The sequence below is a fragment of the Acipenser ruthenus genome, chromosome 1 (assembly GCF_902713425.1).
Source record: "Acipenser ruthenus chromosome 1, fAciRut3.2 maternal haplotype, whole genome shotgun sequence".
NCBI lineage: Eukaryota > Metazoa > Chordata > Actinopteri > Acipenseriformes > Acipenseridae > Acipenser > Acipenser ruthenus.
The window spans coordinates 107808731-107823409 of NC_081189.1; the positions used below are offsets into that span (position 1 = coordinate 107808731).

The 14679-nt window shown below is 35.9% G+C and overlaps 1 protein-coding gene across 1 annotated transcript in view; it reads left to right on the plus strand.

Annotated features, from left to right (window-relative positions):
• The window catches only part of LOC131737052 (uncharacterized), a 77898-nt gene extending 63750 nt beyond the window's left edge, over positions 1 to 14148 (plus strand). The window contains exon 3 of the mRNA XM_059023476.1: positions 14059 to 14148. Coding sequence (XP_058879459.1) covers positions 14059 to 14148 — 90 coding nt within the window. The remainder of the gene's footprint in view (positions 1 to 14058) is intronic.
• The last annotated feature ends 531 nt before the right edge of the window (positions 14149 to 14679 follow it).

A 14679-nucleotide genomic window follows, 5' to 3' on the forward strand; every position in this document is an offset into this window, starting at 1 on the left:
CTGCTGGATATAACCATCCTAAAAGTAGCGTTTGAATTGTCATATTTGAACATTTCAATATGCCAATAATATTAACTATCATAGGATGTTTGTTTTGAGTTGCAGTACCCATGCTGTGCTCAGAAGGCTACCTGTAAATGTCCTGCTCAGTGTTGATCCAGATAGAAAAAAAACTGGATCTTTGGAAAGATTTCTAATTCATGTCGGGTTTTCTTTCCGGTGGTTTCGATTACCAGCTTCATCGTGTCGGTGGTGTTTAATTACGGGCTCTTTTTTGAGTTTTTATCTCAAAGAAAGAATATACTATAGTGACAGTGACCGGTTTCTTCTTCTTCGTCTTCTCATAAGCTTAGATGTGTGCTTGTTTATTGTGTGAGAAAGATCGAAACATTGCATGATGAATGGTTATTACATAATTCAGGAATGACACTGCTGCTTTGATGTGGGTCTGCCACAAGGAGGTTGACTTTTAAAGTGCTGGCTGAGTTGAGAGAAAATAAACAAGGACTCCAACTCTTCATGTTTTCTCAATTAAAATATTTATACATTTTCTTATATACAAATTTAATAAATGGATATTTTCATACAAGTATTTTTAGGTACAAAAGCTAAACACTCGGAATGCAAAAGTAGAAATGCAATATATTTAAACCTTATGTCTGATGCTGCGGTCATCACCCCTGTGATCATTGATGGTGGTAACAGTACCGGTAAGTACCCGTTTTGCATAAGCTGTCTATCAAAGTATTTGCTTTGATGATTTTAATATTACAATATAAAAATTATTCTTATAATCAATAGCTAAAACACATAGCTTATACAGAAAGTAATTGTAAGCAAAAATTCTGTAAAGATGATTAGAAGAGTAGTTTTCTTTTGCTGTTATTCGATATTCAGCCTGGGTTGGTGTAAAAATAAAGTAAATTGTTAGTTATTTCTCGTCTAAGCACTTTAGAAACATAATTGAAAAACACAAACATGTTGATGTTGTTAAACATTTTAAACATGGGGCTAATGTAACACATATTGTAAAGTCTGTCTAAATGTTATACTCTAATTTACTGTTATGCTCATTTTGACAATTACATAGTACTCTTCTTGTCACCAGCCTCCATTGTCTTGCACCTAACTCAATAAAAACAACTTGCTTTAGGAAAGTTGAATTGGGAAAATCAAGGTCTTGCGGTGATTGACTGTCACAATGAATGTCCAACTCAGGAGTTTAGTTATTTCAGATCACTCTAGCAGCAAGGGAATAATGCAGGACACCCAAGTTAGTCTGATTAATTTACTGTATTTAGGTGAGAACCTTTTCTATAGCAGTCTGCTTTAGGGGAGGACACAATCAACCTGAAATGCCACAAACCACACTCTTCTTCTTGTGTGTACTCTGTATCAATAGTGGAGAATACAGCAACAATGCTTGCATTCCTACAATCTATACATTAGTCATAGTTATACAGAGTACACTAAAGAAAAAACACATTATTTATCCCTGTTGTATGGTGGCTACTAATTTACTTTTGTATCTATCATATGGAACATTTCCCAGTGTGAGAAAATTGAAGAGACCTGAAGATAAGTCAGAAAGGATTTTTGGTTGCAGTTGGTGTCATAAAAAAAACATTGGTGCTCCTGCTGAGCCATGGTTAAAATGCCACTGAAAATGGCATTGCTGAATGGAGTGGGCAGGGCATGACAGACTTTACATTACATAACTCCCCTAACAGAGGTACTTCATCCCCAACAGAGGAAGTTCTTCCTGTCATTATTAAATTATTTATCATATTTTCTTCAAAATCAATATTAATGTAACTTCTACTCCACCCAGTAAGACGTTTTAAATACAAACAGCTAGAATCTTTACAAAAGAGTAAGCTCATTAAAATAGGTGCCTCAGCAATGGGAAGTTGTGTTCTGAGTAACCCCAAATAAACTCTCAGGAAAATAAGCAGACACTGGAGATTTAGGGGTCGTGGGATTTAACAGAATAATTTCCTCCCCCACTCCCAAACCAGAAAAAATAAAACACACGGCTCTATTATCCTGTTAACTGAAAGGGCTCTAAATATAGGCCCAAAAAAATGTCCTTAAGCTAAATAACAAAAAAAAAAATGCTGGCAATGATCTACTTCTCATCAGTGCACACATTCTTTATGTGGTGGTGTGACAGGACAGCGTCACTGGCAATGTTGTTTTGACCAGGAAGGGAGACTCAGACACAGAACTTGCAGTTTCAAACCATGCTAATGCACACTTTAGTTAATACAAGAAACAAAACACTAAACAGAATGGACACAAACAAAACACATCAACAAAATAAAATGACACAAGGGCCAAAACAAAAGGTCTATACAAAACACTAACGTCCTGTCACACTACCACAGATGGGTCTCAGTCAAGTCCCAGCACTTGGAAAAGGACATTGTTCAGTTATGTTTTCTCTTTCTGTCACTGTTAGAAACTGAAACTGTTTATTGCAGAGAGGTATGTATTGGTAACTTCGTGCGACAGTACTGTCCATCAGCTAAAACGCCAACAATCTTAATTGTAAATATTTGACAGAAAATGGTGATGCTTTAGTGGGTAAACTTATGGAATGCATTGATGGAAATGTCCAGTGTGATTTTTGACTCATCTCCCAATGGCTTGCACCACCCAGTTCTGTCAATTTTCTTTTCTTTTTATGATTTCAAGGCAAATAAACCTGGCTTGTTTTGTGCTGATGTCATGTTCATACCTTCTGTAGATACTATTTCCATCAGCACAGCGACTGCCCAAACGTTCGCAAAGTACCAGCTAACTTGGGAAAATGTGGCCTCGACTTACACATATTCTGCTTCATGATACATGCCAGGGACATTAAACTTAATCAGAAATAAGATCTGCTACGCATCATATTACACATGTAAAATGTGTATACAAGATTTCTTTACCCCAATTTTTACCGATGTTTCAATTAAAAACTTTTTAATTGATTATATCCCTATTTTAATATATGTAAAATAAAAAATTCCCGGAATTGTTTTTAAAGATTAAAACCGAAAATGCAGAACACAAAATATACAGTATATATCCAGGTCACTGTTGTTTTCTCAAGATGTGGAAACATAATACTATAAGTTAATGTATCAGATGGCTTTGGAAAGGTTGCTACAATGCTAATTCAAAAAGTAAACTCTGTATTGTACCCTAATACCCCTTTCACACAGACCAGTTATGACGGCTCAGAACCGGCAGTGATGCAGCATTTTGGTCTGTGTAAATTGCCTATACCGTCACAGAGCCGTCATATTTATGCCGTCGGTGGCACTGAACCCTCTTAACTCCTGTGTGAAATGCTATGCCAGCACTGAAGCACTATAGTAGGCGTGGACTGAAAGATTGAAAAGTCAACATCCCACGTGACTGTATACCAGACGTGTTGGGTATTTTTGTTGTCGGTGTTACACGCTTTTGTTTTTGTCAAACGCAATGGCTGATCAAGAACAAGGTAGTAATTGCTCTGAAATAAGTTAAGGAATTGTCAACTTTACAGGCTGGCGAGGAGGTGAATTCACAAATAGAAGGGACAGTGCATGATGCTGTAATTTATGGGCGAATCGCTGTTGCCATGAAAACGATCTGTTGACTGACAGGTTTGAAAGTTGTACTCACATGATCCCTTTGGCTGTGTGAAAGGGTTATGACGGTATTATACCTGCATAGATTGTGCAATTGCATGCTGTGTAAATGGGTATTTTAAATATATATTTTTTAAATCATCTCTGAGGGCTCAGTAGCAGCATTTGTGTGTGAAAGTGGCTTAAGTAGCACTTACCAGCCAAATCCCAAACAGGTTTTCATAGATTAAAGTGGCACCTAAAATAAACAGCCACCTGTCTTAAGAAGCCACCAATGTCTAAGTTAAAGTTTCACAACAGTGTAGTTGTTAAACAACTTTCCTTTCTCTTTTTTTAAACCAACTCAAGGTAAAGTAGTTCACCATAAAGCCATGTTTAAATCAGAAAGTGGGATTATTAAGAATTATAATGTTAGTGAATTTTCTAATATTTCCAAGGAGGATTGATTTTGCCAGCAAACCTAAATAATAATAATTAAACAAAAGAAAGCAATGCCTTTCGTCTGCGCTTGGGCCCCTTGCCACATCTTTATCATTTTCATATGGTTCACATTGGGTTGTTAAGAGACCTTTCTGAGAACAGCCAAACCACGGCACGCTAGGCCTCGGCACAGGCAAGCTAATCCAAACAAAAGACAGGAAGTCAGACATTTCATGCTGCTCTGCTACATTCAGCAGCAACGGCTCTAACCTTTGGGGACCAAACTCCAGGCTTTAAGGCTTGCAGGAATTTATAAAAAACATAAAACCTGAAAACTGCACTGAATCATCCATCTTAAGTTAACTACCTAACTTGAAGGTCACTTTGCTTGCTGACCAATGCCATAATGAAACATTGTTCTCAATGTCGTTTCCTTGGAGACAACTTTTCTTATTTATGAATTACTGTTGCAGCATTACAAAGATGGTACATTTTAATTCCTGATAAACAAAACAAACCACATATATTATATCATGATTGTTTTAGAATACAGGACCAGCCTTATTCCAATTAGTCTATTTCCCCGACATATGTTTTGAATTTCCCTTTTAACGTGTACGTTTTTTTTTTTTTAAATGATTTTAGCTTTTTTTTTATTCCATACCTTTACAAAAAGGCAATGCAGTGGCCCTGTACTTACTGTAGGAACAATGATAACACAAGCTAAACTGGTCTGAGGGTTCTACAGGGTATTACTCTGATATTGCAATAATATATCATGGTATCTGGGGTTTTTTTGTGTGTGTGTGTGTAATGAAAAAATCCACAAAACAAGCTTGAGGAGAGTGAAGTGATGCAGCTTTCTAAGATCAAAGAATAAAGTTACATATTATGATAGTGTAATTGTGCAATCAGAAGTAAATAACACTGCAGTACCTGTAGAGTGGAAAACATTGAGCTGTTCAGAGCATTTCGAATTGATGTTAAATTAAAAAGACGCTCCATGCAGAGAAGAAGACATTTCAGAGACATTTCTAGCTATACTTCCTGATTATACACTCCATTACTGCATCTCTGAGTAGAAGGACCATTCTTTGCCATCACATGCCTAGCAGATCTGTCAATCAACTGTGCATAAGCCAAAGAAGGGCTATCCCTGATTTTATCTGTCCCCTGAAGGTTGGTATTTTATTTTATTAGTCTCAGAATGTATAGGCATCTGAAGCCTTCTGTGGTGGGATCCACTTCAACAAGGTTCCATGAATAGAAAAGTGCTAGTGTAACTTGTGTTTAAAATTAAAACAAACTGCATTTAAGCGTTCATAATTATCAATTATCAGACTAAGTTACCTGATCTATATCTCATTACAGACATCCCAATTGATACAATATTGTAGCTTTATAGTTATAAATACACAATAAATGTAAACCATACATCATACAACTGGAGCCCTGGCATCAGATTTTCTCTTAAGGGTCTTTATTCTGAAAAGTATAAATATAAAAGCCTGGGCCTAGTAGCACCTACACTAGGTCATATTGCCTGAATATGTTTAATGCCATATACAAACAATATTCTCTTTATGTAACCTAAATCTGTGTTATACTGTATTAGAATAATGAGTCATTCTTTAAAATTGTCAACAGACCATTGTCTTTGTGTATTTCATAACACTTTTGAAAACTTTACAGATCAAAGTAAAATGACACCCATATTTCTGCAAGACTGCCTAAGGAGGTTCACCAAAGCAAAAGTTTACTATGAAAACAATGTGCCATGGTCCTCCTCCTGCAAGGAATTTCAAAAGAAATAGAGTACAAAAAAGGCCAACTGTTGTTGTTAGATAGTCCTTAAATGTTTTGTGCATGATAAAATAGATTATAATTTAAGATCTTCCCTCAACAAAAGCCTCAGCATCACTGCCTTTCATCACTGTGTAGCTGAGAAACAGGAGGGAGGCCTGGGCTCTGGGTAGTGGACACAGGCCATGTAAACAGATGTGGCTTCAGAGAGGAGGGAGTGAATGGTTGTATTGTTCGGCTACATACTCCAAAGGCTGTGTTTGAAATAAGGCAAACTACCGGTTTCAGGATATAAGGGTGGCTGCCATAGGCCAACAAAGCCAGACAGTGTTTGGCTTCAACTCTTTCCAACAGAAACATTTGACTTTATATTTTCCCCTTGGGACGTCTTGAATTCAGTGGGCTCTTACAAAGGAATTTGGCTCTGCATTGGCATTGTACAGATGTTGGTAGATTTACTCAAACAAAGAAGAGAAGGAGAAGGGTATTCAGTGCATTCATTTCTCTCAGTAATAAAATAATGCATTACATGATAAACCTGTATTTCAGAGCATCTGATGTACCTGTGTGGTGCCTAAACGCAGTGGGTAAAAAGTCAGACTCTGGTAGTGTGGGTTAGTGTTCTAAAAAGACACCTTGTCTTTTACTTCTGGGACAAAACAAAGTTTTTGGGGCAAAGTTAAAACATTGGTTGCTGGAGTTAAACTGTAACTAAACAATATTGTATTTAATTTACAACTACAAGTTACAAAACTTCTGCATTACCAAAAAATAGTTTTTCTCCCCACAGGTATTGAATGGTAAAATCGGATTTGTGAACTTAAAGCATTAGGGAGACATAAAAAGCAATATGCAGTTGCATACAAGTTTGGAAAAAATAACAACTGTATAAAATGTGGCAAACTGTAGTATAGTATAGTGTTTCTAGTGAAAGTGATGGCATTGGCAAAGCACAGGAAGCATGGTGAATTAATTAATTGTATGCCAATAAATTTGGTATCATTCTATCAATGATGCATTCCACTGTAGCAGCCCCTTTTCTACAACCACAGCATTGCCATAGTAGTGCCACTGCAAATGCAAAAGAAATTAAGGAAAAGTTAGCCTAAATTATATCATATAACATTAAATGTGTTGTGTGTGCAAAACCTCAGCCACATAATCCAACAGTCAAACTACAAGTTGGCCTAATCAGCTGTCTGATTCTAATTAAAAAAAAAAAATTTTGTAGGCAGTTCGTTTTAATAGTATATTGCAACTAGGAGCTTTAAAACATGTCAGACATTTTGTATGTTAGTATACTATTAGGTATAATACAGGTTGTATAAGTCATGATAAACTAGATATAATAATTGCTGATAGAGAACTCTGCAATCGTTTAGAGTAGATTCCATAAAGTCATTTTCTGTAAAATATTTTTTTTATTATTATTTTAAGACTGCAAGTGTCATTTTAGTTAAACAAAGGTACTGTTATAGTGTCCTGCTATGTTACATCTGGGTATTAAACTACTTATGGTGAACTTACCAGCTGGTGTTGCCTGCTTTAGAGGATCTTATTGTGTAAATATGCACGGCACAGAATTTCTTTGCAGCTTGCAAGCTGTTGAGGGATGCATAATTACTGCTCTCTGCTCTACACCCTGCAAACACCACTACAGACATTTCCGGGTAAAAATAGAACACACAAAAATTGGGAAAGATCAGATCATGTAAAACAAAGATACAGTTGAAAATAAAACATGGCAAAACTAGAAAAAGACAGGGATGTCATCATGATGTCAGATACAATTTGATACCCAAGAACACTATCCAAGTACAGCCTGGACAAGTATTTGTTCTGAATAGTGGGACGGTGTTCTAGCAGAAAAGCACAAAAGATCAGCAACTGCCATAGCAGAGGTCCCCAATGAAGATGAGAAAACATATCACGTGATATGTTTATGAAACAGCAATTTCCGGATCCAAACTTGTCATTTTGCTGTTAACTACATTTTTATTACTTTGATCTGAAAGGCACTAGTGAATCCAATGGAGCAAAAAAAAAACTGCAGTTGGTTCAATCTAATTTATTCGCTGTAGAATTAGATATTAAATAGAAAAGTATGTATTCAGAAGTGTGGTTTCATAGCACCCTGTACTGAGACGCATTGTTTTAATAGCTCAATCTATTGTATGTACAAACTTTTTTTTTTTTATTGAGTACAGCATCAACACTGCAAACTAAATAACAATGTAAAATTCATACAGTATAAAGTGAAAATATAAATCAGTTGCTACCCCTTTGAAGACATTCATTTGATGAGTGAACCTGTTTTTTCATATCCATCCTTTTCAAAATCAAGATGCAACTTCTGCAAGGACAGACACCATTTTTAATTGTGCTGTCACTGGGAAATGTCGAGAAAATGGTAACAGATGAGTCAAATTCCTTTTTTTAAATAAGTTTTGTATGAAGGTGTCAAACCTATCTATGTAGAGAATAAAGGACATTTATTATTTGTAGACAATATATTACTGTATTTGTGGGGGGAATGTACACCATGTGTTGTCAATTTATTTTGTTTATTCCTTTTTGTAAGCAAGAGAATCTATAAATCACTGTTGATTGAAATGTTTTTCTCCAGATCCTTTTTGCCTTCAGTGCTACTTATCAAACAAACTGAGAACTAAGTTTATGTTGCTGTGTTCTGACATGCTTTTGGACTTTGCTTTTAAATTAAGCTAATGAGCACTTGGCAAGGGACCAAAAAGCATCTGAAAAGGTAGGTGGTGGGGGGTGGAATGGTCAGTGGAGAGGGATTGCATCCTTTTATTTACTCCCAGTGATGTCATGTGGATCGTCCTCCCCCAAAAGTCAACTCTGACAGGATTGGAGTTGCTTTTTATACACGAATGTGTCCCATGTATTCATGAACCTCTTTGACAGCTCAGCCTCTTTTGTTAGGAGGTGAAACCCCATATCACGCCCCAGTCCACTCTCAGCTGCCATATGGCCTGCCAGTGACAGGGGCCCACAATGGAAGTAAAGAGAAAGAAAATCAAACTAGCCGCAGCAGATGAAATTGATTTATTTTCACTGAGAGAGAAGGGGGTGGAGAGTTGAAATATAAAACCTTTCGCTGAGCCAGGCCAACAGTCTGTTCTTAGAACAGCCCTCCAGATTTTTTTTTTCTTTTAAAGAAAAAGTGTACCGAATAATTAATAGTACTACAAAAAAGCCAGCTTAACTGTTGTGTTGTAGCTCTAACTTACTAAAATGCTGCCGTTTTGTTGACCAATTTAAACAAAGCCACAATAGGGAACTAAACATACACCTGTAAAAACTATTTCCAACTGCTTTCAAGTAAGGTTCTCTATATTTCCATTTATCAAACCACCATCATCAACTTGTTTTTTATTACATCTTTGAGCTCAATACATATTTTGTTTTCATTTCAGTGGGGTTTTGATTACTCTTTCTCACAATTCTCTCTGTTCTCTCCAAATAAAGACTGTCATTTTGTGAATTCCTATTTTTATGTGTGTCTTATGTGTACACCAGTAAGGCTTTTAATAAAAGTAGAATTTGAATAAAAGTAGTACAGCTTGACAACTCAATTTGAAGCTTGTGCAAATGCATTGGCACAATATCCATGAAGAATAAAACAATTGCTAGGTATAAAAGCACTCAGTTAAATTACTTTTCTGAGCTGTTTGTATGGCAGTTTTATATTGTCAAATCATTTAAATTTGTCTTTGCACTTGCTTCAAAAAAAGCCTCAAAATGTGTTTCTAGATTAAAAGAAATCACTGTGACATACATCTTCTTGTTCACTTCCTTCTATGAATTAAATATATAAATAACTAATTACCAAACATTTTGTGATTGTAGTTTTATCAGCATTTTGCAAATATTGTTTCCCCTAAGCCCTCTCCTAGAGTCTCAGCTGAAATCCAGTATGTTCCTGATGGTCAAGCTCAGTGTGATGTGACAAAAGGAAAACATTCCAGATAAATTTGTTGAAATAAAAAAATGATAACTAAAAAAATAAATAAATAAAGCAAATGTGTTTGAACCTTATTTGCTGAATGGACTGAACTAAAACCCCAGCTATATAACTATTTATTTTTTTTTTTTTTTTTTTAACTAAGTAAGTTGAAGTTAACATGGCTTCCATGCTGCTGCTGCTGCTGCTACTGCTGATTTGGCCATGTTTCTGACAGACAGTGTTAATGAAGGTGTCAAGTGTCCCTGTTGTTGTAGCATTACTGCAGAGTCAGTCAAATAAACTTGAAATCTTTTGCATCGTTTTGAAGACAAGAACTTGTCAAAATGATCGATTTAGTCCTGAGTGGTACACTTGGTAAAAGCACAGCCGTGTGGTGTGCAGGATGAGTCAAACACGCAGGTTTGTGTCCTGGGGATTCAGACGGGAGCATCGCATTGGCTCTGTGCTCCCGCAGGTTAGGGAGGCAAAACCTTCAGGGACTGCTTCTCCTCATCGCAATACAGCGAACCCTGCTGGCCAGGCACCCAGTGAGCTCAGAGCGGACACTTGCTGGGCTGGCTTTTGTCCTCCAGAGGTTAGTAGCTCGCTGACCTCGAGGAAGCTGGCTTGGTCGTGGGATCGGAGGATGCCCACTGAACCTTCGGGTCTCCTGAGTAATGTGGGGAACTGCTGCGGGGAGGAGGAAAACTAATTGGACATTCCAAATTGGGGACAAAATTAGGGGTAAAATAATTGGGCACATTAAATAATAATAATTCTCTATTTAGCTATGTCTAAGGTATGCATTCTGCATTGATGCCTTTCCTGTCTTTTTTTGTATGTATGTTTTAGAAAGTATTTCCAAATTCATTGCTATTTTAGCATAATCCAACAAGGCAGTTTCAGACATTAAAAACGCACTGTAGGTATAGAGAGATGAGTCTGAATCAAATGTATAGCTGGAGAACATAGTAGTGGTCAGACAAACAAATCAATGCTAGGTTTTATATTGATCTGTACAGGTCAGACCTCTACCTACAGGGATGAAGGAACCTTCCATTCTGAACTGACAGGATTGTGACCCAATTAAGTCATCTTAAATGTGATCAAGCCTAAGACCTTGGTGTTCTTCTGCATCAGCCATTGCCTGTAGCACTGAAGTCAAAGGTGTGAACAAAGTATAAATACTGACATGGTTCAAGTCTATGTTCTTCTGCACCATAAATACAAAATCACTGGAAGAATTAAATATTATTTTAATTTCCAGTAATGTGAATTCTGAAGAGACTACCTAAACATCTCAGAAAGGACTTTTCTGTCTTCTAACAGGTTTACTTTTTAGCCTACAAGAATACTATTTAGACATGCAACAGTGTTTGTGTAGGTAGTGTCAACACACACTAAACTCTCAACATCTTACTAAACATTTACTGACAATACAAAGGTAGACTCCAGACACAAATAAATTATTATGCTTTGGGGCTTCTAATTATACAGTATCTAATTATACAGTTTTAATAATTAAGGGCACAGTTGGATCAAAGACATAGACTGGCAACCCCAGCATGAATGCATTCTACAGTGGCCATTTTCTGCCAAATATTAATTGACCTTGCTTCCAGCTGAGGATGCTTAACTATTGCCACAGTCAATTATTTAGTATATATATATATATATATATATATATATATATATATATATATATATATATATATATATATACTGTTTATTTTATTTTATTACTTTAATATTCTTTCTACTCTAAAGGCCAATGTTGTATGGTATTGTAGCAGTGGGCATTTCATACTTTACATAATATTTTCCAATTATTTTATCTTAGAGAGGGATTTTTTTTCTGTACATTGAGGTAGAACCCTTTATCTGACTCTCTATTCTTTAGGTTAATTCAATCCCAGAGTTGTTTCTTAATTTGTTTTATCACTGTTCCTGGTAACGTTCTTTGCTGGACTTTTCACATTTTCATACAGCAAAACAATTATTCTGTACATTAAAGCCATTGATAATCTATTTTGTTTGGATTTAAGTACCTTTATGTCATAGCACTTTCTAAATTCTGTAGGTTTTTATAAAATGTTAGTCTTGTTGCTTGTCTTTCAGTTCTCAGAATAGTTTTTTTTTTTTTTATATAAGTTGGCACACATGTTGAAATCCGTAGCAGATTTTGCGGAAGTGAGAGTAACAGTGTTTTTTTTAATGTATTCTGCATGCTGTTGTGTGGGTAGGAATGTTAAAATCAGCAGTTAGGCTTGGGCTGGAAAATAGGCAACTCGTGGGTGTACAGCAGTCAGTCAGCAAATGCCTCAGAGAGAAGTAGCAGAGGATCAAGCAAGCCCAATATGTTAAATGACGAGTGTAATTTCAGACTGTGAATATATGTTTTCTCCATTCTCACAAAGGAAACAAGGTATGTAAGTTACATAAATATCTACTGTTAAAGATATAAATATCACATTACAGGTGTCAATAGATTTAACAAGGTTACCATGACCTACACACATAGTTTGATGAAATCAGTCCCTAAGGTATTGTCTTCAAAAGATAAGCCAATTAGGTGTCAGTCATGTGAAAGAAACAAAGGTCACTGTTGCCAGGAATATGCATTCCCCTGCAGGTCATAAAAAATACATATTTATATAATTTTGTTCTCTGACCAATGTTTTTATTTCCAGTACAGTAGGGAATTTAGTACACAGTTTTGTTGATGCGGGTCACTATTTCATATTCCAGCCCAACTGCAAATTCCCTTTCCACACAACAAAAAACATGCACTATCAAAGAAAGAACTCCACACACAATTTTCATGTATGTCTGTCAATTGAAGAAAACTGCAATATAGTATGTTCATCAGAACAGTTAATTCATCAGATTTTAATAAACATGTTTTCACTTAGTAGTTTCTTTTAAGGTTTTCCAAAATTTGGAAGTAAACAAGTCCACAAACAAATAAGGTCATATGCACAAAGCGTCAGTGATTTATTTAAAGCCTTTAATTGGATGCATTTAAAGACTTAGATTATTCACAAGTTTGAGAAAAGGTGCTCATAAACTTGTTAAGTGATTTAAGTTTCAAAAGTCATATAATATTCTTCTTCTTAATTTAAACACGGTTCCTAATCATACCTTTCACAGACATGCATGTTAGTGAGTTTGAGAAGTGCTACCTCCCACCAAGAAAAGGTTATCTGATTCTGCTCAGACTTATGCCTCTCAGGCTGCCTTTGCTTCAGTGTCTCTGCTGTCATTATTCCAGTGTTGGAGAGGTCAGGAGATCATTCAGGCTGTAACAAAGGCCTAAACATCACCCAACGTCGCAAAGTGTGGCCAGCACATTGCTCTGATTAGCATAGTCAGCAGAATCATATCAACAATGATAAAACACCACTGAGCAATGACATCTTCAGCTTTTGTTTAAGTGTTAATCAGCCACATTGAAAGAGATGGCCTTAAGAGAGAATGGAAAAGAAGCATTTATTTCAATTTTGCTTGAGTTTGCATAGTTTATTTTGTCTTTGCAAAGTAAATGTTCCAAAATCAGAATATTCTTATGGTCATCATTGTTATTTTGAGTGTTAAGTGATAAATATTGCATTTACCACTACACAAGGACATCATTTCTTCAACCGCAACACCAATAACAACTATCACTGCTTGTCAGCATCATCAGTTTATACAGATTAACCTAATCAGTGAAGGTACCTTAATAACGTGTTGCAATCATGACAAACAATAACAAAATGATGGATTTTCATTAAAGTCTTTAAAGAAAGTCCAAAGTATTGTTTTACATAATAACAACATGTGATAACAAATCACCATTGTATACTTGAAGAATTGTTCAATTCTGAGAATTGTATAATACATGAGAAATGTTGATTGGTCATTCCAATATGTAGGCATGTGTAATTATGAGGTTGATTAGCATGTAGTGGAGATATTGATTGACCCACTGATGTGGCAGTGTTGTGGCTTTATCATCATCTGTCACTAATCTAATAGAAAAGCAACTGACTGAGTTAAATGCTTGCAAGGGTGATAGATTATTTATCACCATCAGATTCATGTATAATGTATTCATTAAACTACCGGTATCTATGTAACTGACTAGGTGTTCTGCACAGTGTTTCTGTTACTATTGCTTTGAATATAATGTTTCCGGTCTAGATCGCTATCACCTTTCCTGCAAGATCATATTGTTTTATCCTGGCTTCTACCTTTTTCCAGAGACTGCCCCAGAAGTACAACATGCTGAAGACTTTGTTAAACGTTCCAAACACCCAGGAGGGCAGAAACAGTAACAAATGTAAATTCTGAGTATTCCTTTAAGTATGTGTTTCCTTAACTTAAATATTCCTGTCAAAACATACAACATACTGTAGCTACAAGGCAGGGACTTAATACGCTCATATTTTCAAGACAGAATCCAAATTATAAGCTACAGTTACAGATGTGAGACGTACATTTTCAGGTTTGCATTTTAAAATTTAGATAATACAGCACCAATGTTGTCATTTGTTGATTTTGGGAAAACTGACCTCTACATTCCTACACAGACAGTAGGGGCACTGTGTACATTTATAAGTTTAAGCTCTTCTGTTTTATGACGAAAAAAAGTTAGTCCTTAATAGGTCTATGAAAAAAGTAAAATGCACTAAGGACTGATTTATACAGGGTGCAAGTATATGTTGACTTTATAATGTAAATGAACAGTGTTGTTGATTAGCAACATCTTACATTTGAATAGCACATCAATATGCTCATGCAGACCCTTGGGACTTGAAGAAATGTTTGTACATAAAATGTCTTTGGCTTGAAAATTATTCAACAAAAGTGTTGAGTGCATTC